General features: G+C 36.4%; 1 protein-coding gene across 1 annotated transcript in view; it reads right to left on the bottom strand.

The window, feature by feature from the left end:
• erc1b (ELKS/RAB6-interacting/CAST family member 1b) overlaps positions 1–17,486 on the bottom strand; it is a 559,966-nt gene extending 542,480 nt beyond the window's left edge. The window contains exons 1-2 of the mRNA XM_039760564.1: positions 17,337–17,486; positions 5,463–5,879 (exon numbers count right to left, since the gene is read on the bottom strand). Coding sequence (XP_039616498.1) covers positions 5,463–5,879; positions 17,337–17,486 — 567 coding nt within the window. The remainder of the gene's footprint in view (positions 1–5,462; positions 5,880–17,336) is intronic.
• Between the last annotated feature and the right edge of the window lie 5,289 nt (positions 17,487–22,775).

The following is a 22,775-nucleotide window of genomic DNA, read 5'->3' as shown; positions in this document are numbered from 1 at the left end:
ATTCTATAAGTGTATATCGGATGCCATAACACTTTTCTAAATGCAAAAAAATTGATAAAAATGGGGCAGCTACCTAAAAAATGAGATCAATTAAAGGTAACAATGAGTGGCTGATTGAGAAACTGGTTGGAATGAAAAATTTGCAGCCACAGGAGGCCCGGAGGACTAAGGGCCAATTTACTCTTAAGACCACGTACACACACGCATCATGGCTACCACATATTTCCAGCATTCATTTGACGCTTTCTCTGAGCACGTCCTCAAAAATTAATGCAAAGCGTACACAAAATGCAGTACCAACAAAGACTCGGGGGGTGGTGGGGTTTGTGGGAGAATTGCGGGGCACAGTGTGTTCAAGTTGGAATGTGACAAAGTCTCTGTTTACTACCAATATGTGACAGCAAGCAGCTGTGCACATCCTACTGGATCAATGTGCGTGCTTCAATGTTTGATGAATGGTTCAATGTGGTGAAGCAAAATGCTGACAGACAAATGCATTCATGGTGCTTTTATATTCTAGCATTGTATATTCCCCATCATAATGACGCAATACATTTCAAATGTCTCACATACCATTTTCTGTGCACCTTCACAACAGCATCAGAATGTACGGCAATGCATTTAAGTCACACAGAAAAAAAATAGGGACACAGTGAAAAGGACTATTTTGTGATTAAAGTGAAAATTTTAGCTTTAATCTCATAATTTATTTGGTCTTTATCGTAAACGTCCATCTTAAAACTGACCCAGTTGTTAATCACTATATGCTTCTGGGGCTTCCTCCTGCATTGACAGTAGCGGCACGCAGCGATTACCACATTGCCATATTCCAGCTCTCTGAACATTTAGAATTCTTAGAGATTTATACTAGTCATCACTTTAATGATGAAATGCATTAAACTATGTATATTTTACAGATTAATCATTAACTTCATTTAAATAATAAATATTGTTAATAACTACACAGGGGGCAGCAAAGGGGTGCAGCGGTAGCTCTGCTGCCTCGTAGAGAGTCACGTCCCAGGTGTTCCCTGCCTGGTTTCCTTCCAAAGACATGCAAGTTTAGCGATTTTGTGTTGCTAAAATGACTCTAGTGTATGTGTGCTTGTATTTATCTTACAATCAGCCAATGCCCTGTCCAGGGATTGTTTCTGCCTCGCACTCGAAGCTTGCTGGAATGGGCACATTCATGGATAGATGGATGTAATCATTAAACATCCATCCTTTTAAGAGATACTGTGGCAGATTTATGTAAAGTACACTCACAAGTATAAACAGTACAAAGCTTTCTATGAAACATGTTTCATAAAATAAAGACCAAATGCACATGGACATGAGCCATTCTTTAGGCATACTATGGCATTCAATTTACTAAGATACTTTTTATTCCATTCAATTCATAAACCAGACTTCAAGGAATAAGGTAAAATATTGCATTTGGTTATCCATCTCTCTAATGTCATATCAGAAACACCCATTATCTATGTTTGTTTTGCTATCTGTCCACTCATGGTATAAACATATGTACAGTGGAACCTCGGGTCATGAACGTCTCGGACCACGTACAAATCGGGTTACGACCAAAAAGTTTGCCAAACTTTTGCATCTGTTTACGACCACACAGGGTGACAAAAAAGCCAGTTTCCCTTCCGGTTCATATGTGCCAATGATTTCTGCACGTGTTCAGTCTCTCCCTGTGCATTCCCTGTGCAGTGAGAGAGAGAGAGAGAGAGAGGGGTCTGGCCCCGTAAGGCCAAGAAGGCAGTTAAAGAATGCACCGTGCTTGTTTTTAAAGAGACTGAGTCGAGCATTGTACTTAATGAAGGCTTTTTTTTTTCTATTGGATTTTAACCTCCACTTCACTTCTGTTTACTGCGATCGGTTCGTAGCGTGCATTGTTACAATGTTACTTTTCTTTGTTGTTATTAAATTATGGATTTTTCAAATGTTCATGTTTGTCCCTGTGTTTAAAATTCATTTAAAAAAGTGTTTACAGCAATCGGTTTGTAGTGTGTATTGTTGCAATGTTACTTTTCCTGGTTGTTTTTTAAATTATGGATTTTTCAAATTTTCATGTTTTTCCCCGTGCTTAGAACTCATTAAAAAAAAAAAAAGTGTTTACAGCGAGCAGTTCGTAAGGCTATAGCGTGAATTCTTGCAATGTTACTTTTCTCTGTTCAACGGTTTCTCAGTGTTTGTTATTCAATGTTTTTACATTTAGTTTACTATTACGCTGTGCATTCTATGGTGTAATTAACTTTTTATGCTTAAAAATCTTTAAAAAAGTATATTTACATACAATTCGTATGGTCTAGAATGGATTAATTGTATTTACATACAATCCTACAGGGGAAATTACTTCAGGTCACATCCAAGTTTTGGAACGAATTAAGGTTGTGACCAAAGGCTCCACTGTACATTTTTTATCCCTTTCAGAAAAAGTAGATGACTGTAGTTCAAGGTTTACTTAAGTTTACTGAAGAAATTCTGTATTGCAACATCCTCAAATGGCCAAACAAAGCACAAGTGAAAGGCAACAATCAGGTGCAGACAGGTGTTGCCAAAGTCTGCTTTAGAGAGGCACAAGTGTAGGTTTTAATTAGACTGAATCTTACTTAACAGCTAATTTTTACCTCTATTCAAGCTTCCTCATTGAACAGATGTTTTTTTCTGCTATTTCTATTTACAGTCAAAGAATCCAAAATTTTATATTAAGTATAGGAATATTATTCCAAAAAAAAAACTGCATACTCTGCCTCTGAGTGTCTGAAAAGGGGCTCTTTCCAGCTAAATAGTAATGAAAAAAATGAATAAGAAGTAAATTGAATCAGCTGTTACATTCACCTCATAGTTATCAATTTCTAAATGAAAGCCAGTTGTTTTGAGAAGTCAAAATATTAACAAACATACAAGACTAAGGTGATAAAACTCAGACTTTTACACATCAGACACCTGTTGAGGGATTAAGGATGAAAGAAATATGTTCTAGTCCACTGTTGCTTGTGCTTCACTGAGAAAAGCAGGTTGAACAAATATGGTGTGAGATTGCTCTTGTTCAGCAGATATAGGAATCAGATGAACTTATCATTTGTGCAGAAGGGAGAGAAGCACAGAAAAGCCTATTAAAGACCATTAGAAAATATCAACTAGAACCACAGTGGCTCTTAACTTTATGCACTCTAAAAGAGGAAAGAGAGACCAACCTGTATCATCCAGGCAACTAATTGAAATTGTTTCTCTCATATAATACCACGGGTGACGCAAACAGTTAATTACAGAGTACAACTCCTTTGACTTTTTGACCTATTGCATTTTTCTTACATTTCTTAGATGGCCTCCTTATTAAATAAGCTCTATATGGCTGGCAGTCCTATGAGGATTTTTTTTTTTTTGGATTTCTCTAGTTTTTCCAATATCCGGCCATCCCTGTTAAGTGGTAAACTCAAGAATATGCAGGCAGATGTGCCTATGGTATCATAGTTAATGGCCTAACTGTCAAGCAGACCACAGTTTATAAAGCACAAGGACTGTATTTCTGATGTGGATGTCAGCAACACTGGAGCACCCCAGGAACAGTCCTGTCTCCTTTTCTGCTTGCCATGTACACCTCAGACAATAAACATAACACCAGGTCATGTCACATGCAAAAATTCTCAGATGACTCTACACTTATAGGTTGTATTGATAAGGGGGATGAAAGAGAGTATAGGTGTCAGGTGGGGAAAGTTGTTTGTTGGAACAGATAGAAATGTCTGCAAATTAACACCAGCAAAACCAAGGATCTGGTTATTGCCACAACAAACAGCATCTACACCTGGTGAATACACAGGAAATGTAGAAGTGGTACACTGCTATACTGCAAGTACTTGGGGTTCTACAGCAATAACAAACAGGACAAGTCCAGTAACACTGAGGAACTATATGAAAATGGGCAAATCAGACAGTCTTTCTTTGGACACGTGTTCCTTTAATGAGAGTAATGACATCATTTTACTGCCACTGCTACAGTGATTTTCTATGCTGAAGTGTGCCAGGCCAGCAACATCATTTCAAGAGAGGCACCAACAAGTCAAAAAGCTAATTAAAATGCAGACTCAGTTATAAAACACATTTTCGATCTGCTGGAGGTACAGCATGAAGACATCACTGACAGTCATTATGATCAATGTTGTACATCCTCTCTCTGGTACACTAGCACTGAGTACTTTTAGCCAATGTCTAGGAATTTTTCTTATTTGTGAATATTTTGCAAAAATAATCTGTCTCATTAGTTGACAAGTTCACCGCACTCATTTGCTTAGAAGCAGTATTGCCAAATTAGCAAAGATGATTTCTTTTTATCCACCAATTTATGTATATATGGTTTTATACATTAAAAGGAAAGCTCTACTCAAAAAAACTATTATTTTGTTATCTGTTATTTGTGGTGTTTTTGTAGTTTTCCCTGAGAACAAATTCTGTCTCGTGTTTTTACATTGAATATAGATATCAAAATCCTTATATAAGAAGTGCTAATAGTGACCAACACTGACCAACAACAAAAATATTAAAATGTCCATTAAAAATAAGTGTTATTTTTGTTGTATAATATACATCATGTATTCATTCCAGTGCTTAATATAAACCAAACGTGTTTTTGTTAAAACACTGCTAAATAAACCACTTCTGTAAAGATTCCCACATGAGAGATACTGCTGTCAATTACAGGCTTGTAGGTGGGTGTAAGATGCAATCAGATCTGCTCACTTGTTCTGCAGGTTTACATTTAAAGGCTGTGTCATTCAAACAGAGCAAGTCCAGCTTATTGTGTCCACAAATCCAACATGCTAATTGAAGTTTGCTCATTCTGATGCTCCCATGGTTAAGCCAACAGCATTCTAGGGCCAGATTGATTCATTCATTAGAATATTAGTACACAGTAAATCAATTCTGTTCCTGAGTCAATAAACATTAATCTGAATAATGCAACTTATGTCCGAGGCAGTACCATGGACAAATTCAGTCCGCATATGACTGGATAACACATTTAAGTTTTATTTGTAATTTTTGATTCACTAAATCCCAGTTTCTCTCCTGCCTTTTCCACTCTGTCTGATTGTATCAGTTGAACAAATGACACAGTACCCGAATTTCATTTTTAATGACATAAAAGTTCATCCAACTTATTTAAAAACGATTGAAAATTACACATTTGTGGAGGCAGGTCATAACTTTCCACCTTACTTTTTTCAGAAGTGAATAATAAAACAATTTTTAAGCAAAAATACAGGTTTGGAGCATACACCTAGACAACAGGAATCGAAGAACAGCAATGATGACTTACTTAATTTTAAATGATTTAAGACTCAAACCCTTTAACTGTTTCATTTTTACTTAACCAGCAGCCAAATAGCAATGAGCTCCAAAGTGAGTCAATATACAGTATTATTTTCCTGAGATCAGTTTCTTTAAAAACTACTTACCTCTCTAAGAGCAGCAGTTTCTTTTTCTTTTTGATCAAGAAGGCTTTCCAAATGGTGAACGTGCATTTCTGCCTCTGCTAAGCGCCTTGTGCGCTCATGATCTTCCTCTGTGGCTTTAGCAGACAGTCCTTTGCTTTGCAGCATCTCAAGCAGCTTCTTTATAGACTCATCTCGGGCAGCTAGAGTCTGCTTCTGGGTGTCAATGCGTAGTTCCATCTCTTCCAAAGTCTTGCGTAGCAAGAAGAGCTCCTTAGCTTGTCTTTCATGTTCAGTGTGTAATCTTTGGTAATTCTCCTCAGTCAACTCAGAAGTTAGTGGTTCACTTGCACGATTACTACTGTCTTGTTGAAAAAGCTGGTTCAAATCTCTCTGAATGCGGAGCTCATCTTGTAGTGCCTGGATTGTCATCTGTAAATGCTGAAACAGTAATGAAAAATAAATATATGTTAGAAATAAGACAAGAACTGAGAAAGAGAAAAACATTACACACTGAATTAATAAAATAAAGTACAGTTAAGAATGATTTGCACCTCTACTCTTAGCAACACATATTCAAACTGTACATGGCCCACAACATACTTTTCTTTTTTAACTTCAAGAAAGCATCCATTATTAAAAAAATGAACAACACAAGCAATTGTACAGGTTTACTGTGTCACTGTAAGAATATTCTGTGTTAGCAGGTTGAAAAATCTAATTACAAGTGATAAAGTAAACACAGAAAAGAAATTCTATACAAATGAAGTAGCAAAGTAAAAAAATAAAATAACCATATGAGATCAGAGGAGTATATATGAATTAGATATTTCAGATTAAACTTATTAGGCTTCAGGACTACACCTACAATAAAAGTTCAAAATGGACATTATTTAAAGGGAAGACATATCTTTTTAAAAGCTTAAGATGGAAGGAAAGCTAACAAGCAATATACTGCTTTTGGCACAAATCCAAAAACAATTATCTGTGAACAATTATTTTATATATAATTTAACTGTAATCATGAAATATTTTTTTAAAAGCAGGAAATATAGCAATTAATAGACAAATGAGATAAAAGCTTACATGTCTTGATATGTGGAATCTAGTGAGGTTCTGCTTAAACTACCTGGAACACTACATCTGAAATACTAAGGTAATAGAAGCACTACATAAAATACCTAGTAGAGCTACAATACTTAATTCAAGGCTTCAAGGTATGGTCAACAAGAAAAGAAGGTTCAATATTTTCATGTTAACAAAGTGCATTGGAATATTAGTGGGTTCATACTGTGGCTAGTGCTGCCGAGTTAAAATGTCTTTATTTTACCTGTACTCATATGCCCTTTCCCTGAAAAACTCCAATTTTTCTCTTACATCTAAAAGACTAGTGTGTTAATTTAATTTGTGGTTAACTGATACTATATGAATGTACATTATGTGTGTGCAGTTGCGTCATGTATTAGGATTGCATCCCATACAGAGCAAATCTCTTTCTAGCACTCTGCATGTCAGGAGGATTGGCTGAAACTGCAGCCCTTTATTAGAAAATGGGGTTACAGAACAAAAGTTTACAATTATGAACATAATAAGTAAGGAGGATGTCTGCTGTTAGTTTAAATGAACTTTCCAATGAGGGCATGAACACAAACATAATTCAATAGAAATCATTTGCATTAATAACTTAACCTCATAAAAGCTTTCTTTTATGTCACAAGTTCCTCACTACATGGGACTATAATTCTTAAGGCCTATCTAAAATGTTTTTACAAGTGCCAGCCTACTCAAATTATTTCCAGTATCTCTGTATTTTACTTTTATTGATTGAACGATTTAATGTAGCACATTAATTAGGATAAAAAGCTTATATTTTCATTTTTTCACAAAATTTCATTCAATTAGTCTTGATTAATCACATGTTTAATCGAGACGATTTTGGCTGCTTAGTGATGTCCAATAGTCTCTTGTGAATGTCACTGTAAAAATTTATGGCTTCCATAAAAATTGTTAACGGTGACACAATTAACAAATCTGAAGGCAATGTGTAAGGGCTGGTTTACACACTCAGAACACGGTTGCGCACGGATCATGTCTGCCACGCATTCCCAACGTTCATTTGACGCGTCCTCTGAGCATGTCCTCCAAAATTAATGTGACGCATGAACGAATTGCAGTACTAGCAAAAAATCCCAAGCAGTTGAGGGGCAAAGTGTGATCAAGCTGGAATGTGACATCAGTGTCTCTGTTTACTATCTACAGTACATGTGATAGAAAGCCGCTATGTGGATCCTACAGGATCAATATGCATGCTTCAATATTTAATGAACGGTTCCATGTGGTGAAGCAAAATGCCAACAAACAAATGCATTTGTGGTGCTTTTATATTTAATAGTTGCATATTCCCAAACGTAATGACACAATACATTTTAAAAGTCTTCTGTGTAGTCTTTTTTTTTTTTTTTTTTGCACCTTCACAACAGGATCAGAATGTACGGCAGTGTATTTGAGCCACAGACACAAAAAATTAAGGACACAGTGAAAAGGTCTATTATGTGATTAAAGTGGAAATTTCAACTTTAATTTCGAAATGTGCACTTTAACCTTGTAGTTTACTTTATTATTAAAGTAGACTGTCATAAACGTCATCTTAAAACTGCCCCAGAATATTAATCACTACATGGTTCTGGTGCTTCCTCCTGCATTGACAGTAACGGCAAGCAGCAATCGCCAAACAGAACACATTAAATTTATGAAAGAAAGATTCCAGCTTTCTGCACATTTAGAATCCTAAGATTTATACTTATTCACCTTCATGATGAAATACATTAAAGTATGTATGTTACATTTTACAGATAAATCATTAACTTCATTTAAATAATGAATACTGCTAATAATTACATATGTGAGGGCGGCACGGTGGCAGAGCAGTAGTGCTGCTGCCTCACAGGGAGTCATGTCCCTGGTGTTCCCTGCCTGTTGCTTATATATTAGTATATTTTACTGGTGGGTTTCCACAGTGTGTTCCAGTTTCCCTCCAAAGACATGAAGGTTTGGGGATTTGGTGACACTAAAATAACGCTAGTGTATGTGTATGATTGTGTTCGCCCTGCAATAAGCTGATGCCCCGTCCAGGGATTTTGTTTCTGTCTCACGCCCAATGCTTGCTAGAATGGGCATGTCACTTTATTGATGAATGTAATCATTAAACATCCTTTTCAGAGACATGGTGGCAAGGTTTCCTCAGAATTTAATGGATGTTTCAGGCAATTCACAACACAGTGAAGCTGAACATTTTCTCACCATAATGATATCTCGCACTGCCACCTGGTGGAATCTTCCAGATTTATGTAAAGAATTTACACAAGTATAAACAGTACAACGCTTGTGTAGCAATATCGTCCAATGTAACACGCGTTGCATGAAGTATAAACCCGGTCTAAGAATTGTCAGAACTCACTGTCTCAATGATGTCTGTCAGCTTTTTATATTAAACTATATTTAGAGGTCTGGAGTCTGAAGCAGTCCACTCACAGACATGTACCTAGTTATAAATTCATGGATTGTAGTCTAGAGCATATTTTGATTATTATTACCCATTAACAGCAACATTTTACTTCTGTGATAAATTCACCAGTAGTGAGTTTATAAATATTAACATTTTTGTCCTTTCATCTGTGTGGGAAGACTTTTAAATCAGAAGCAACTATCATATACTTTATCTTTCCCAGTTTTGGACTAGTCAAGATAGTAAGGGTTATGGAACAACACATGCGCCAAATGTGATGAAAAAGCAATACATTAGGCGTTTTAAATTAACTGGATGCATTAACGCTTTAACTTTGACAGACCTATCAAAAATCCTATTTATTTTTTTTACCTTTTTATTATTTCAATGCAGTAGCCTGTTGTAAGATTCCTTATTAACAAGAAGAATATACAGACTTGGGTGTTCATGATTTAAATCTAAATAAATTCTTACATTTATGTGCTATTCTCACCAGAGGGTTTTTTTATAGCTGTTTTGATAATCCAAGATCATTCCCTTTAATTCATTCCAACATTTAATCACAAAACTATTAAAAAACCTTCTGAAATACATAGAAAAAAAGTCTGAAAAGAAATATGAATTGAAAAGAAGTATGGAAAAAAGAAGATTTGACTATGGAATGTATTCCATTCCTGATGACTCAGATCATATAAACAGCACTAACTCTTTATTTGAATGAAACTGATTAATTTAGGAATTTACACATGTAGCTTCCTTGAGCAGAGATGATGTATTACTATATACCTGTCCACAGGGGGCATTCATCAGATCATGTACAACAGATAAAGTATGATTTTGATAAGATTTCTGTACCAGGGTGACAAAACAATTTTGAATGAAATCAATTAACAGAAACACTAGTAAAACAAAAAACACTTTCTTCTTTAAACATCATTTCCTTGTCACACCAAACAAATCAACATAATATTGACCATTTAGGTATTTAGGTGGGCATTTTGATGCACGTAGTCAATATGGCATACATTCTTAACATTACAAGGAAAAGTGTATATGGCCTTGGACCATGTATTTCTCTGGTGTTGGAATATTACTATACTTCCATGGCTGGTTTAACTCTGTATTAAATACATTGGATATGTTGAAGCTTCATTTTATGAGTCAACATTGTGTGCATCAAACAGATACAGACCTTGCACGTAGTTACTAAACAATAAAATAACTCCCAACTGATGCTTATAATGCTATATCATGAACCATCACCCTTCAATTCTCCTTTAAAATTCCACAATAACATTTCGCTTTATAAGTGATGTCAAAACCTTGGATCCACTTAAAGCAATACCCTCCTCTGTCTGAATTCTACAGGCAATTAATGGCTGTGGCATATGAAGGGGACTGTTTCTGGTAAACATTAACTAGGAGATAATGAATCTCTGAAGATGTATTTTTCTCTACTAATAATAATTTTATTGATAGCACAATATCTGATATTCTGTGTTGACTTGGTTCTTAAAAAATAAACAATTTAAATTACAAAAGCTAAAAATCTTAATTCACTTATTTAAGTACACAAGAGCTACTCTTTGGCTGCTTATAAAATCAGCATCATATAATACCTCTTTCATGTTCAGGCTCAAAATATTTATATATTCTACACTCTATCTATTATGGAGAAATAGTAATTTCTCCATAAATTTGCTGATTGTGCAATATTGATTATGATGAAAACAATTACATTCAGTAGAAATCAGAGGAAAGCTACTCTTCAGAGTAAAAACTTCTCATCAATTATGATCATTTTGGGTTAATACAATTTAAAACAAGTTTATCATAATTTACTTATTTATACCTAAGATTAGAATTCAACCAAACAACCAAAAGAAAGTCTGAATAGGACAATAGGAATAAATGTGGCTTTGACTAAATGTGCTCAGTGATGATGGCTAAATAAATGAAACCACTGAAAGGTAGATATTTGAATTAATGCTACCTGCAAGGTACCAAGACTGAGTCAGAACCTCCTTAAAATCAATGCAGAAAAGTCTATCTTTTTTTTTTAACAATTGCACTAAGACTGTATCTTAATTTATGCTTGCATTTATTTATTACAAACAGATCTGATAACTTTGGCTTAAGGCAAGTGAGTGTTAAAGGTGTCAGAGAACTAAAGATATGATGCGAAAACTAACAGGAATTGAATGCTTGACAGATAAAATATAAAATTAACGGGAATGTGATTTTATACCAAAAGGAATTTTTTTGTACTACTCACTAATATCCTCAAACATTTACTTATTTAAAATATGAATATTAAAAGTTGAGTTTTGCAGGGGTATGACTGCGTATTCATGATCGCAGAAGTGGGTAACAGTATTTCCTTACACCTAAGGTAATATTGGGTTTGGGAAAATATATTGCAGATACCCCACGTGTGAATTAAAGAACTGCCTTACCCCAGAGGTAATAAAGTTGGAGAAACTAACAAACCATAGAGGTATAAGTTTATGCATTTTTAAAGGAAAATTAGCTACACAATGCCTCAGTTATTTGCGGTGCTTTTTTAAAATGCATGTATGTAAATTCTCACAAGACTGTCAGAGGTATTTTTTTGAGGTCAGCATAACTGTGACTTTGTGCAAGTTTACTTTGAAAGTAAATAAAAAATCTAGAGTCTAGGAGCTGGTAAATAAAAAACACCTCCACTCTCTGTTTGAAAGAAACAAGAGCAAAATTAGTTGCAATAGACAATGCATTAACTGGTTTTGTTAAGTTATCACAGTGTAGCAATATTTTAAAGCTGTAGTTGCAAGACAGTAGGAAAAGTTTAAGGACAGATGTGTGGCATCATTTGCAGAAATGCTGACCAGCATAAAGTTATTTTTCAGACCACTAGGAACCAACCATCCGACTGTTAATAAAATAATAGCTGTAAAAAATGTGTGTATAACAGAGGTTTAATTATAGAATTGTAGATTACCAGTTAAAGTCTATTATTTAATCTTCACGATAGAAATATTTTTACTATTTCCTTCCAACAGAGAGCAAAAACAGGCAATAAAAGAGGCTGTGATCTCCCTGTAAAAAATCAAACAAAAAAAGCCTTAACAGGTAGTTTTCCTCATTGTAGAATCAATGACTGCCAACTGGTAAATAGCTCCACTATTAAACATGATGAGTTTAATCCAGATAATGGCCAACGAGAAAGTATTTTTCTGACAGCAATGTTTCTTCATTGTCACATCCTCTTAAGTTAAGTTTGATAGTAGCAATTACACCCTCATTTGGGGTTCAAAAATCAAGCTTTCATCTATACTAATAAAAGGCAAAGCCCTCACTGACTCACTTACTCACTGACTGACTCATTGACTCATCACTAATTCTCCAACTTCCCGTGTAGGTAGAAGGCTGAAATTTGGCAGACTCATTACTTGCAGTTTACTTACAAAAGTTGGTCAGGTTTCATTTCGCAATTCTACGCGTAATGGTCATAACTGGAACCTATTTTTTCGTCCATATACTATAATAGATGTCTGCTCGATGGCCGTGGGAGGCGGAGTAAATCAGCCTCCCACGTAATTTAGTGCCTGCCCATATAAGGCCGTCCGTCAGCGGCAATCCAATAGAAACGCTGCCGCTAAATATTCACGGGTGAAGGACTGTGCTTAAGCAGACGAAGATGAGATGGTCAGGGTGGTGTTTGGCACAAACTCAGCGAAACTGCGAGAGAAACTTAAGTGCCGGGTCTTAGCTAACATTAAATACAGCCGTGGACATCGCACGAGATGGCACCAGCACAGCTGGGAACCTTTGATGCATGTACACCGAGCAGCTCACGTGAACTGATGCAGTGCACAGACAAAAAGCAACAGTTCCAAAGAGCGCTGAACAAAAAGCGAATTACACAATTGTGAAGGCAGCAAAAAAATATGAAGCGTCTGACACATACAAGCATATTCATAAATGCAACTACTGCGGAAACAAAGCACACGGTGGAAAAAGTCAATGTCCCGCTAAAGGAAGATAGTTTAAAAAAAAAAAAACCCGTGCATGCAGTGTGTCACGTCTCAGATAAAGAGGAAGACGAGCTGGTTATTGATGCTGCATGAAACAAATCGATGAATGAAACCTGTTATCTTTACAACGATTGACAAACACAGAATGTGACTTGAACACAACAAATATGAACCTGATTGAAAGAAATAATGATAATCAAATCCTTGATGACAGCAACACTCATAACACTCACAAAACAATTACTGTATATTGACAAACATGTTACGTTATTTTTAAAATGTTCCCTTTTCTTTTTCATAACTTCTTTAACACACTACTTCTCCGCTGCGAAGCGCGCGTGTGTATATATTTTATATATATATATATATATATATATATATATATATATATATATATATATATATATATATAGATATATATATATATTTATTTATATATTTTTATATATATATATTATATACCCCGATCTACATACTCTTAAATAGACAAACCACATGCCGTGGCGCAATGCAAGAGGCTTCGCCTCTAGTGCCGACGTCTGAGGTTCGATTCCCAAGAGGGGGTGCACTGAGTATGTACGCCTGATGACCCCAAAATTAGGTCGAAACATGTGTCGCGTACTCTTTGCATTATTTCACAATAAAACTATTTCAAAATACAGTATATATATATACATACATATATATATATACACACACATATATATATATATCAGCGCTTCCCGATTCATTTTACCCCCGCATCCCCTTGGTTTGAGACGTATGAAAAAATATGCGGTTAACGCAGAAAGACAGATCACCAATTGAAGCTTTATGAATAATAGATACTTCATTCGCCATCAATGATTGTTTTGGTAAAGCCATGCTCAGTGTAATCATTAGATTAACGGTAAAAAAGTAAGAGCGAGGGGAGGGTGACTTATTGAGGCACGCAGGCGAAACCACAATAGCACGCGACCTCGATGTAGTGCGCATCAACTCGATCTGAATTGCGCAATCACATTCGAAAAAATATATCTTTTCAAGTTCTATTTAGTCGACACAAATATCTTTGATTGGAATGTAAGGCGAATTTATTCTTTACATTTTTATGGTGAAGAAAAATGTATGCAGTGATGTCTACATTTAACTTACATTCCTACAAAAGACATTTCTGTCGACTAAATAAAAATTCCTTCTATTTAAAATTTAAATAGAACTTGAACAGATACGATAGTTCATAATATCCACGCAGACTTGCACGTAAGAGCGGGAGTCATCCGTTTTAACAAGCAGCGTATTGCACTGATACGAAATAGCCTACCCATTTAATTATTTAGGAATGGATAAATAAATTAAGATTTTGTACAAATAATGTTTTTCATTTTTCTTCCTTGATGGATCCTGGCACCCCCTGCAACAGTTGCTCGCACCCCAAAGAGTGTGTATATATATATATTTCTATATATATATATATATATAGATATATATATATATATATAGAGATATATATATATATATATATATATATATATAGATATATATATATATATATAGATATATATTATATATATATAGATATATATATATATATATAGATATATATATATATATATATATATAGATATATATATATATATAGATATAGATATATATATATACTGCTCAAAAGAATTAAAGGAACACTTTTAATCAGAGTATAGCATAAAGTCAATGAAACTTATGGGATATTAATCTGGTCAGTTAAGTAGCAGAAGGGGTTGTTAATCAGTTTCAGCTGCTGTGGTGTTAATGAAATTAACAACAGATGCACTAGAGGGCAACAATGAGATGACCCCCAAAACAGGAATGGTTTAACAGGTGGAGGCCACTGACATTTTTCCCTCCTCATCTTTTCTGACTGTTTCTTCACTAGTTTTGCATTTGGCTACAGTCAGTGTCACTACTGGTAGCATGAGGCGATACCTGGACCCTACAGAGGTTGCACAGGTAGTCCAACTTCTCCAGGATGACACATCAATACGTGTCATTGCCAGAAGGTTTGCTGTGTCTCCTGCACAGTCTCAAGGGCATGGAGGAGATTCTAGGAGACAAGCAGTTACTCTAGGAGAGCTGGAGAGGGCCATAGAAGGTCCATAACCCATCAGCAGGACCAGTATCTGCTCCTTTGGGCAAGGAGGAACAGGATGAGCACTGCCAGAGCCCTACAAAATGACCTCCAGCAAGCCACTGGTGTGAATGTCTCTGACCAAACAACCAGAAAGACTTAATGAGGGTGACCCAAGGGCCCCATGTCCTCTAATGGGCCCTGAGTTCACTGACCAGCAGCATGCAGCTCGATTGGCATTCGCCATAGAATACCAGAATTGGCAGATGCACCACTGGTGCCCTGTGCTTTTTACAGATGAGAGCAGGTTCACCCTGAGCACGTGACAGAAGTGAAAGGGTCTGGAGAAGCCATGGAGAACATTATGCTGCCTGTAACATCATTCAGCATGAGCAGTTTGGTGGTGGGTTAATGATTGTCTGGGGAGGCATATCCATGGAGGGTCACACAGACCGCTACAGGCTTGACAAAGGCACCGTGGCTGCCATTAGGCATCAGGGTGAAATCCTTGGACCCATTGTCAGACCCTATGCTGGTACAGTGGCTCCTGGTGCACGACAATTCCTGGCCTCATGTGGTGAGAGTATGCAGGCAGTTCCTGGAGGATGAAGGAATTGATACCATTGACTGGCCACCACACTTTCCTGATCTAAATCCAATAGAACACCTCTGGGACATTATGTTTTGGTCCTTCCAATGCCACCAGGTTGCACCTCAGACTGTCCAGGAGCTCAGTGATGCCCTGGTCCAGATCTGGGAGGAGATCCCCCACAACACCATCTGTCATCTCATTAGAAGCATGCACCGATGTTGTCAGGCATGTATACAAGAACACAGGGGCCATACAAAGTGCTGCGTACAATTTTGAGTTGCTGCAATTAAATTTTGGCAAAATGGACTAGCCTGCCACATAATTTTTTCACTCTGATTTTTGGGGCGTCTTTGAATTCAGGGCTCTGTAGGTTGATCATTTTCATTTCCATCAAACGATGTGGCATCCTTTCGTTCCTAACACATTACCCAGTCTATATCAGTATAGATATCCAGGAGGATTTCTTTTTCCCATTGAGATCTGATGTGTTTTCAAAGTGTTCTTTTAATTTTTTTGAGCAGTTTATATATTTGGAGTGTGACGAGATCTCGCGAGATCAGATTTGTCTGGCGAGATGCGTCTGGTCTCGCGAGAACGTGACGATATCCTTGCGTTATTGGCATGATGGAGTGTGAGGAAGAAGTAAGGATAGAAGATGCGCCCGCAACATTTAAATCGTTGGTGTGGCAACATTTTGGATTCCTTGTGGAAATAAGAAATGGCGAAAAAATGACAGACAAATAAAAGACAATTTGCAAACACTGTAAGAAATTAATACCGTACACCTCTGCTAACACAAGCACTATGCAAAAGCATTTAGAAAACAACCACAGCTCGTTACTAAAAGCTGCGCCTGTGAAGAAAATGGAAAGCAATTCAGTTTGCATAAAAGGGCAAACAACCATAACAAATGCCTTTGCAGCTAAACTTCCACCATCCAATGCAAGAGCCACGGCAATAACAAGAGACATCGCCGTTTTCATTGCAGCCGATATGAGACCATTTTCTGTGGTGGAAAATCTGGGATTTCGCGACTCATCCACACACTGGAACCAAAGTATGCCATCCCGTCACGCGCACATTTTACTCGCACGGTGGTCCCGACCCTGTACAAGGAGTGCAAGGTAAACATTGTACAGGCTCTGAAAGAGGCAGAAACCATCGCCATAACTACTGATGGTTGGACTTCTAGGTGTACACAGAGCTATATCACATTTACAGCCCACATTATCAACAGTAATTGGGAAATGGTACATTTTGTACTGCAGACGCGCCACCTTTATGAATCACACACAGGGGCAAACGTCACTGAAGTTTTACAAGAAGCTGTCACACAGTGGGGTCTTAAAAAGCCAAACCATTGCATCGCTATTGTAACAGACAATGCGCATAATATGGATGTAGCTGTGTGCGAGGCAGGATTTGAGCCGCACATCAAATGCTTCCCGCACACAATAAATCTCGCTACACAGGCTGGCCTCGGTGTTGTGCGTGCCGCTCGTTTGCTTGGGCGGGTGAGACGTGTAACTTCTTTTTTTTACCGGAGTTCGACAGCTGCCGCGGTACTGACGTCTAAGCAGAAGCTGCTACAACTGCCACCGCACAAATTAATAATGGACATCACCACGCGATGGAATTTATCATTGGATATGCTGGTTCGTTACCTGGAGCAGCAGGCTGCTATAGCAGCAGCACTCACCAGCCCAGAAATAAGACAAAATGCCCGAAACATTGACACACTGGATACCTGCGACATTGTCAATGCCGAATTTCTTGTGAAGCTGCTGAATCCTTTAAAGACAGCTACCACTGTCTTGTGTGAAGAGAAGAGGCCCACAGTGTCTCTCATCGTGCCACTGAAGAACATGATAGAACAAAACATGGCACCAAATGACAGTGATTCCCCACTGTGGCCGACACAAAGAGAGCAATTCTCAGCAATATTTCAGGCAGATACAGTGGGGATGTATACAACTACCTGCTGGAGAGCACTGCGCTGGACCCAAGATTCCAGTCTCTACCGCAGCTAGACTGCAACCAGCATGAGGCCGTCTTTCAGAGGATACAGAAAAGGGTGGAACAGTTGCAGCAAAACCAGGTAGCATTGACTTGATTTTTTTTTCCCTAGAAGATTTATGTTTCCAGTACCAAATTTTAATTGATTTAATAGGTTCATGCTGTATTTGTATGTGTGAGTGTGTTGTAAACATGAGAGCATCAGAGTGAATTTGTGTTAAAAGAGAGGGGGACTGCTTTGCTGCTTGCTAATGTTAAAGCCAGTGTTTCTGCTGCTTAAAGCCCACAGATGAGAAGAGTATGGAGCGCAAGGAAGAGGCATCAGTTCATTGTTCCACACATGGGGGTGAGGGGGCTCTTGAAGCTGAAGGCAGAGCCGAGTCAGAAGAGGAACCTGCTTCCAAGAAGACAGCACTTGAGGATCTGCTAGGGGACTCTTTCTCGAAGACAGAACAGCCCAGCAAAGGAATTGAGAGGGAAACTGAACTTTACAGAAGAGAGGCATCTATCCCACTTAGTTGCTGCCCTCTGACATGGTGGAGAGAAAACAGCTCCAAATATCCTTTGCTGTCTCCACTTGTCAAAGAATATCTTTCCATTCCTGCGACCTCTGTTCCAAGTGAGCGTGTCTTTTCAACTGCAGGAGACATAGTCACTGCCCAGAGGTCACAATTGCTGCCAGAAAATGTAGACATGCTTATATTCTTAAAAAAGAACATGACCATATCTTAGGCTGTTCTGTATAGGTCATTACCTCATTACCTAGGTCTTAGCTCTTTTTCCATGCTTAAGAAAATTTTGTTCATTGTTTTGCACTCTGAGTTTTAAGACAGCACTACTTTGATAGTTACACTAATTATGGTTAATTGCACGTAAAGGGATATTTGTGTTGTTTATTATTTATTTTTATTTATACTATTTAATTTTATTGTGCAATTAATTGCCTATCAGTTTGTGGCAAAATATTTTGCAGTGTTTACGTTATTACTGCATATCATTCATCAAAATAGAAGTTTTATTTCATAAAGTTGATTTCAAAATGGACATGCATTTTTTGCATTTTGTGTTTTTCAGTTAAATAAAAGGCTATTTTTGCTATATATTTAAACAAAGAGGATTTCTTTAAAAAAATGTCTAAAAGTCTTGTCTCGTTCTCGTGAACCCAGTCTCGAGTCTCGTGTCTCGTCTCGTGGGAAAAGCGCCTCGTCACACCCCTAATATATATATATACACACATATATATATATACACACATATATTTATGTATATATATTTGTGTGTATATGTATATATGTATATATATGTTTAAATATGTGTGTGTATGTATATATGTGTGTATTTGTCTGTATATATGTATGTGTGTATATGTATATGTATGTGGATGTACTGTATGTGTATATGTATATATGTATATATATATATATGTGTGTGTGTGTATATATATATGACAGCAACACTCATCACTCACAACAGTGACAAAACAATTACATTCACAATCATGTTACATTATTTTAAAAATGTTTCCTTTTCGTTTTCATTACTTCTTTAACACACTACTTCTCCGCTGCGAAGCGCGAGTATTTTGATATATATATATATGCCGATCTACATACTGTCAAATAAACCAGCAACAGCTGCTCGCACCCCAAAGAAGATATATATATATATATATATATATAAATATATATACAGTATATATATATATATATAAATATATATATATATATATATAATATATATATATATATATATATATATATATATATATATATATATATATATATAAATATATATATATATAAATATATATATATAAATATATATATATATATAAATATATATATATATATATATATATATATATATATATATAAATATATATATATATATATATATATATATATATATATATATATATATATATATATATATATATATATATATATATATATATATATATATATATATATATATATATATATATATATATATATATATATATATATATATATAGATATATATATATATATATAGATATATATATAGAGAGAGAGAGAGATATAGATATATATATATAGATATAGATATATATACACTGTATATATAGATATGACAACAACACTCATGAGGAGTAACAATCATGTTACGTTATTTTTAAAATTGTGTCCATGTTCATAAAACTGCAGAAGTTACATTGAACATACATAATGAATGAATTAGGATTGGCTATTTTTTGAGCAATGCATTTCTGGAAAGGTTTTCCTTTCTTTGTGTATTGGGGATTCTCTTTGATAGGATGAATACGTTGTCATTATTATTAAATTTGGTTCTGTTTACTTTATATTCACCCATTCTTTCAGTATAGGTATGTAGAAGATTGGCAATAAGTACTGTACCACACAAGACAACTAAACATGAGGTGTCATTTATCACAGGTCACTTTAAGGACACAAGAAACCCTAACATGTAAGTCTCTAGGAGGTGGTAGGGAACCCATGTGAACCCATAAGAATACACTTTTTTTAAATCCATGCTATCATGGGCTAGGCTGGGATCTCAACCTGTAACTCTTGAGTTGTTGCAAATAAAAATCCATTTGGATTCAACAATCTATACATAGGTACGGGTGGTTTTGGGTTTGATTTATAGTACCAGTGCAAACACTATCCTTAATTTTTGTCTGATTTAATGGCCCTACTAGAAGTAGCCCTTTATTATACTGTATCTTCCTAACAAGGTGTTCCTTAATTGTAGCAGATTCGTATACAATATTTGAGAAGTCTGCAGCAGTGTAGGTGACCATTAGTTGATTGTCAGCTATTGAACTAACAGAGCTCATCCTTATGTCTTAATACAAAACCAAACCTGTCTGACTATGTCAGGACTCATTGCAAAGTGATTGGACTGAGTCACGATGGATGTCAAACTATACAGGTGTGCAACTACTCCAGACTCCCTAAATTAATGTAAATCATAATCTTAGTCAATCTAAATCTACAACTGAAATTGCTGGAAAAATCATGTAGTGTGACAGGGGCTTTAGAAAACAGACATTAAAAAGATAACTTTGAAAAAAAAGAAAAGGAACGTTTAAGCTGACTAATTTTTTTTACAAAGACTGATAGACTGAAAAACAGTTTCTACCCTGTTGCTATTAGGTCACTGAATGCCACCTAATCACCTCCAACGCAGCAGTGCAATAGATGACATATTGTGCAGTAGTGTTCATGTGTAATTAAGCTCTTATACTGAACGTTTGTGTTCTATCTTATTTCTTCTTAATCCTCTCTTATCTTTTTGTAATTATATTTATTTATATTTTGACACCGCAGGGATTGAACCTAATTTCATTGTATTTGTTATAATGGCAATAAAGATATTCTGCTTTCTGATTCTGATTTGTGAATTGCTAAATTACTTAAAGCATTAATTATTACATCTGGGAAATATATTAATTTCCCAATTTCTACATTTATGAATTTAAAATAATAAAATAGAATGTACAAAATAATTTTAAGCCCACAGAATACTGAAAGCAGCGTTATTCTATTTAAAGTTCTAAACAGATTTATTTCATATCTCAGGTTTGCAGTTGTTTTCCACAATCATACAAATCCATCTCATGATGGATGTGAAATGGTATATAATTTCTCTGCTGACTAATCAGCTGCATAATAAAGATTTATATTGTCTAAACCGTTAAGCATTTGGTAAATTACAGGTATACATATGAAGTAACAAACATCAGCTCTAACGTAAAATCCAATTAAATCCATTCATTTTCATGACAGGGTATAAGTTATTTTTTCTATATTCCAAAGAATCCTCTTTAAATAACTCCTGTTTGCGACCAGGTGTCCCTGTGTGTCTTCGGGTGAAATGCGCATGCACACTGGAAGCAGGGCACACAGTCAATCGCGTAGCCGCGGCCACGCATGATCTCTATATATAATCTTCATTTGGATCTTGATCTTTGTTTGTCCGCATATGAATTAGAAGAAGAAGCACTAGATGGCAGTAGAGAGACAGCTAAAACATAGGCATTGCATTAAGAATCTCCTCCAGGCTTATACTACTGAAGACTGTAATACTCCAGTCACACCTCAAAACAAAGACATTCAAACTAAACAAATTGTTGTGCTTTAAATTAACTAAAGAGATCTTCATTCAGATCTTGATCTTTGTCCGTGAATTCCATGCATGTGTAGACCACCTTCCAGTTTAGTACGTTGTTGTTACTCACGGATGTCAACAATGTGCCGGAATAACGAAACGGGTGGTGGACAGTGTTACGCTGGTTAGCTCCTGAGGCCCGGTTAGAAAATGAGATTGCCGAAGATAAAAGGTACGTGCCTATGTAACATATGAATGAATGAAAGAAAGACAGTGGGTAAAATGAATGACAACGTAACAGCATGTTCCGGAAATTATTATTGTTACGTTGTGGCCGGCGAGTGCTGCGCGTCTCACAGTTGTACCGTGGCTTGCTCACATGTCAGTGAAGTGATCCCTATTTATGCTTTAAAGAGGCTGGATACCTATGTGTCCCTCTGTTATAACCATTGCTCCGTGTATATTGCCTAATTCTTTGGATTGCCACAAAGCATCATGCGAGATTGGAGAAAGGTTGAGAAGACATCATGAGAGGAAACGATAGCTTTGTGAAAACGAGACGGACTGTGAATGGACAGAAGCAGAAATGCTCCTACACCACCACATAATTACTATTCGGACAGTGATTCTGAGTTGGCCGTTCCTATCGAATCAATATCCAAGGGTTTTCTTTTGTAATTTTGTTTCCCTTATAAAAAAATCATAATGCTGTGCGACAAAGGGCCCAGTTCACGACTGGCAGCCGCGTTTAAACAGGGAGCCCTTCACAGACAACTTTAACACTCGCAACGTAGTTGGGTGCACATGGCTAGTAAGCAAATAAAGGACATCATTGCTGGGGAGACCATGGACGCACACACACTGGAAGCTGGGCATACAGTGAATGGCGTAGCCTCGGCCGCGCATGATAAGCAAATAAAGGACAGCATTGCTGGGGAGAGTGCTGATTAGGTCGCAGCTGCGCACATAAAATCCGTTGCTGGGGGGACGCCACACATACTGCCCCGCG

This window comes from Polypterus senegalus, chromosome 8 (genome assembly GCF_016835505.1).
Source record: "Polypterus senegalus isolate Bchr_013 chromosome 8, ASM1683550v1, whole genome shotgun sequence".
In the NCBI taxonomy this organism is placed as follows: domain Eukaryota; kingdom Metazoa; phylum Chordata; class Cladistia; order Polypteriformes; family Polypteridae; genus Polypterus; species Polypterus senegalus.
Note: the sequence above shows the minus strand (reverse complement) of the source record. Positions and strands in the feature narration are given on the sequence as shown.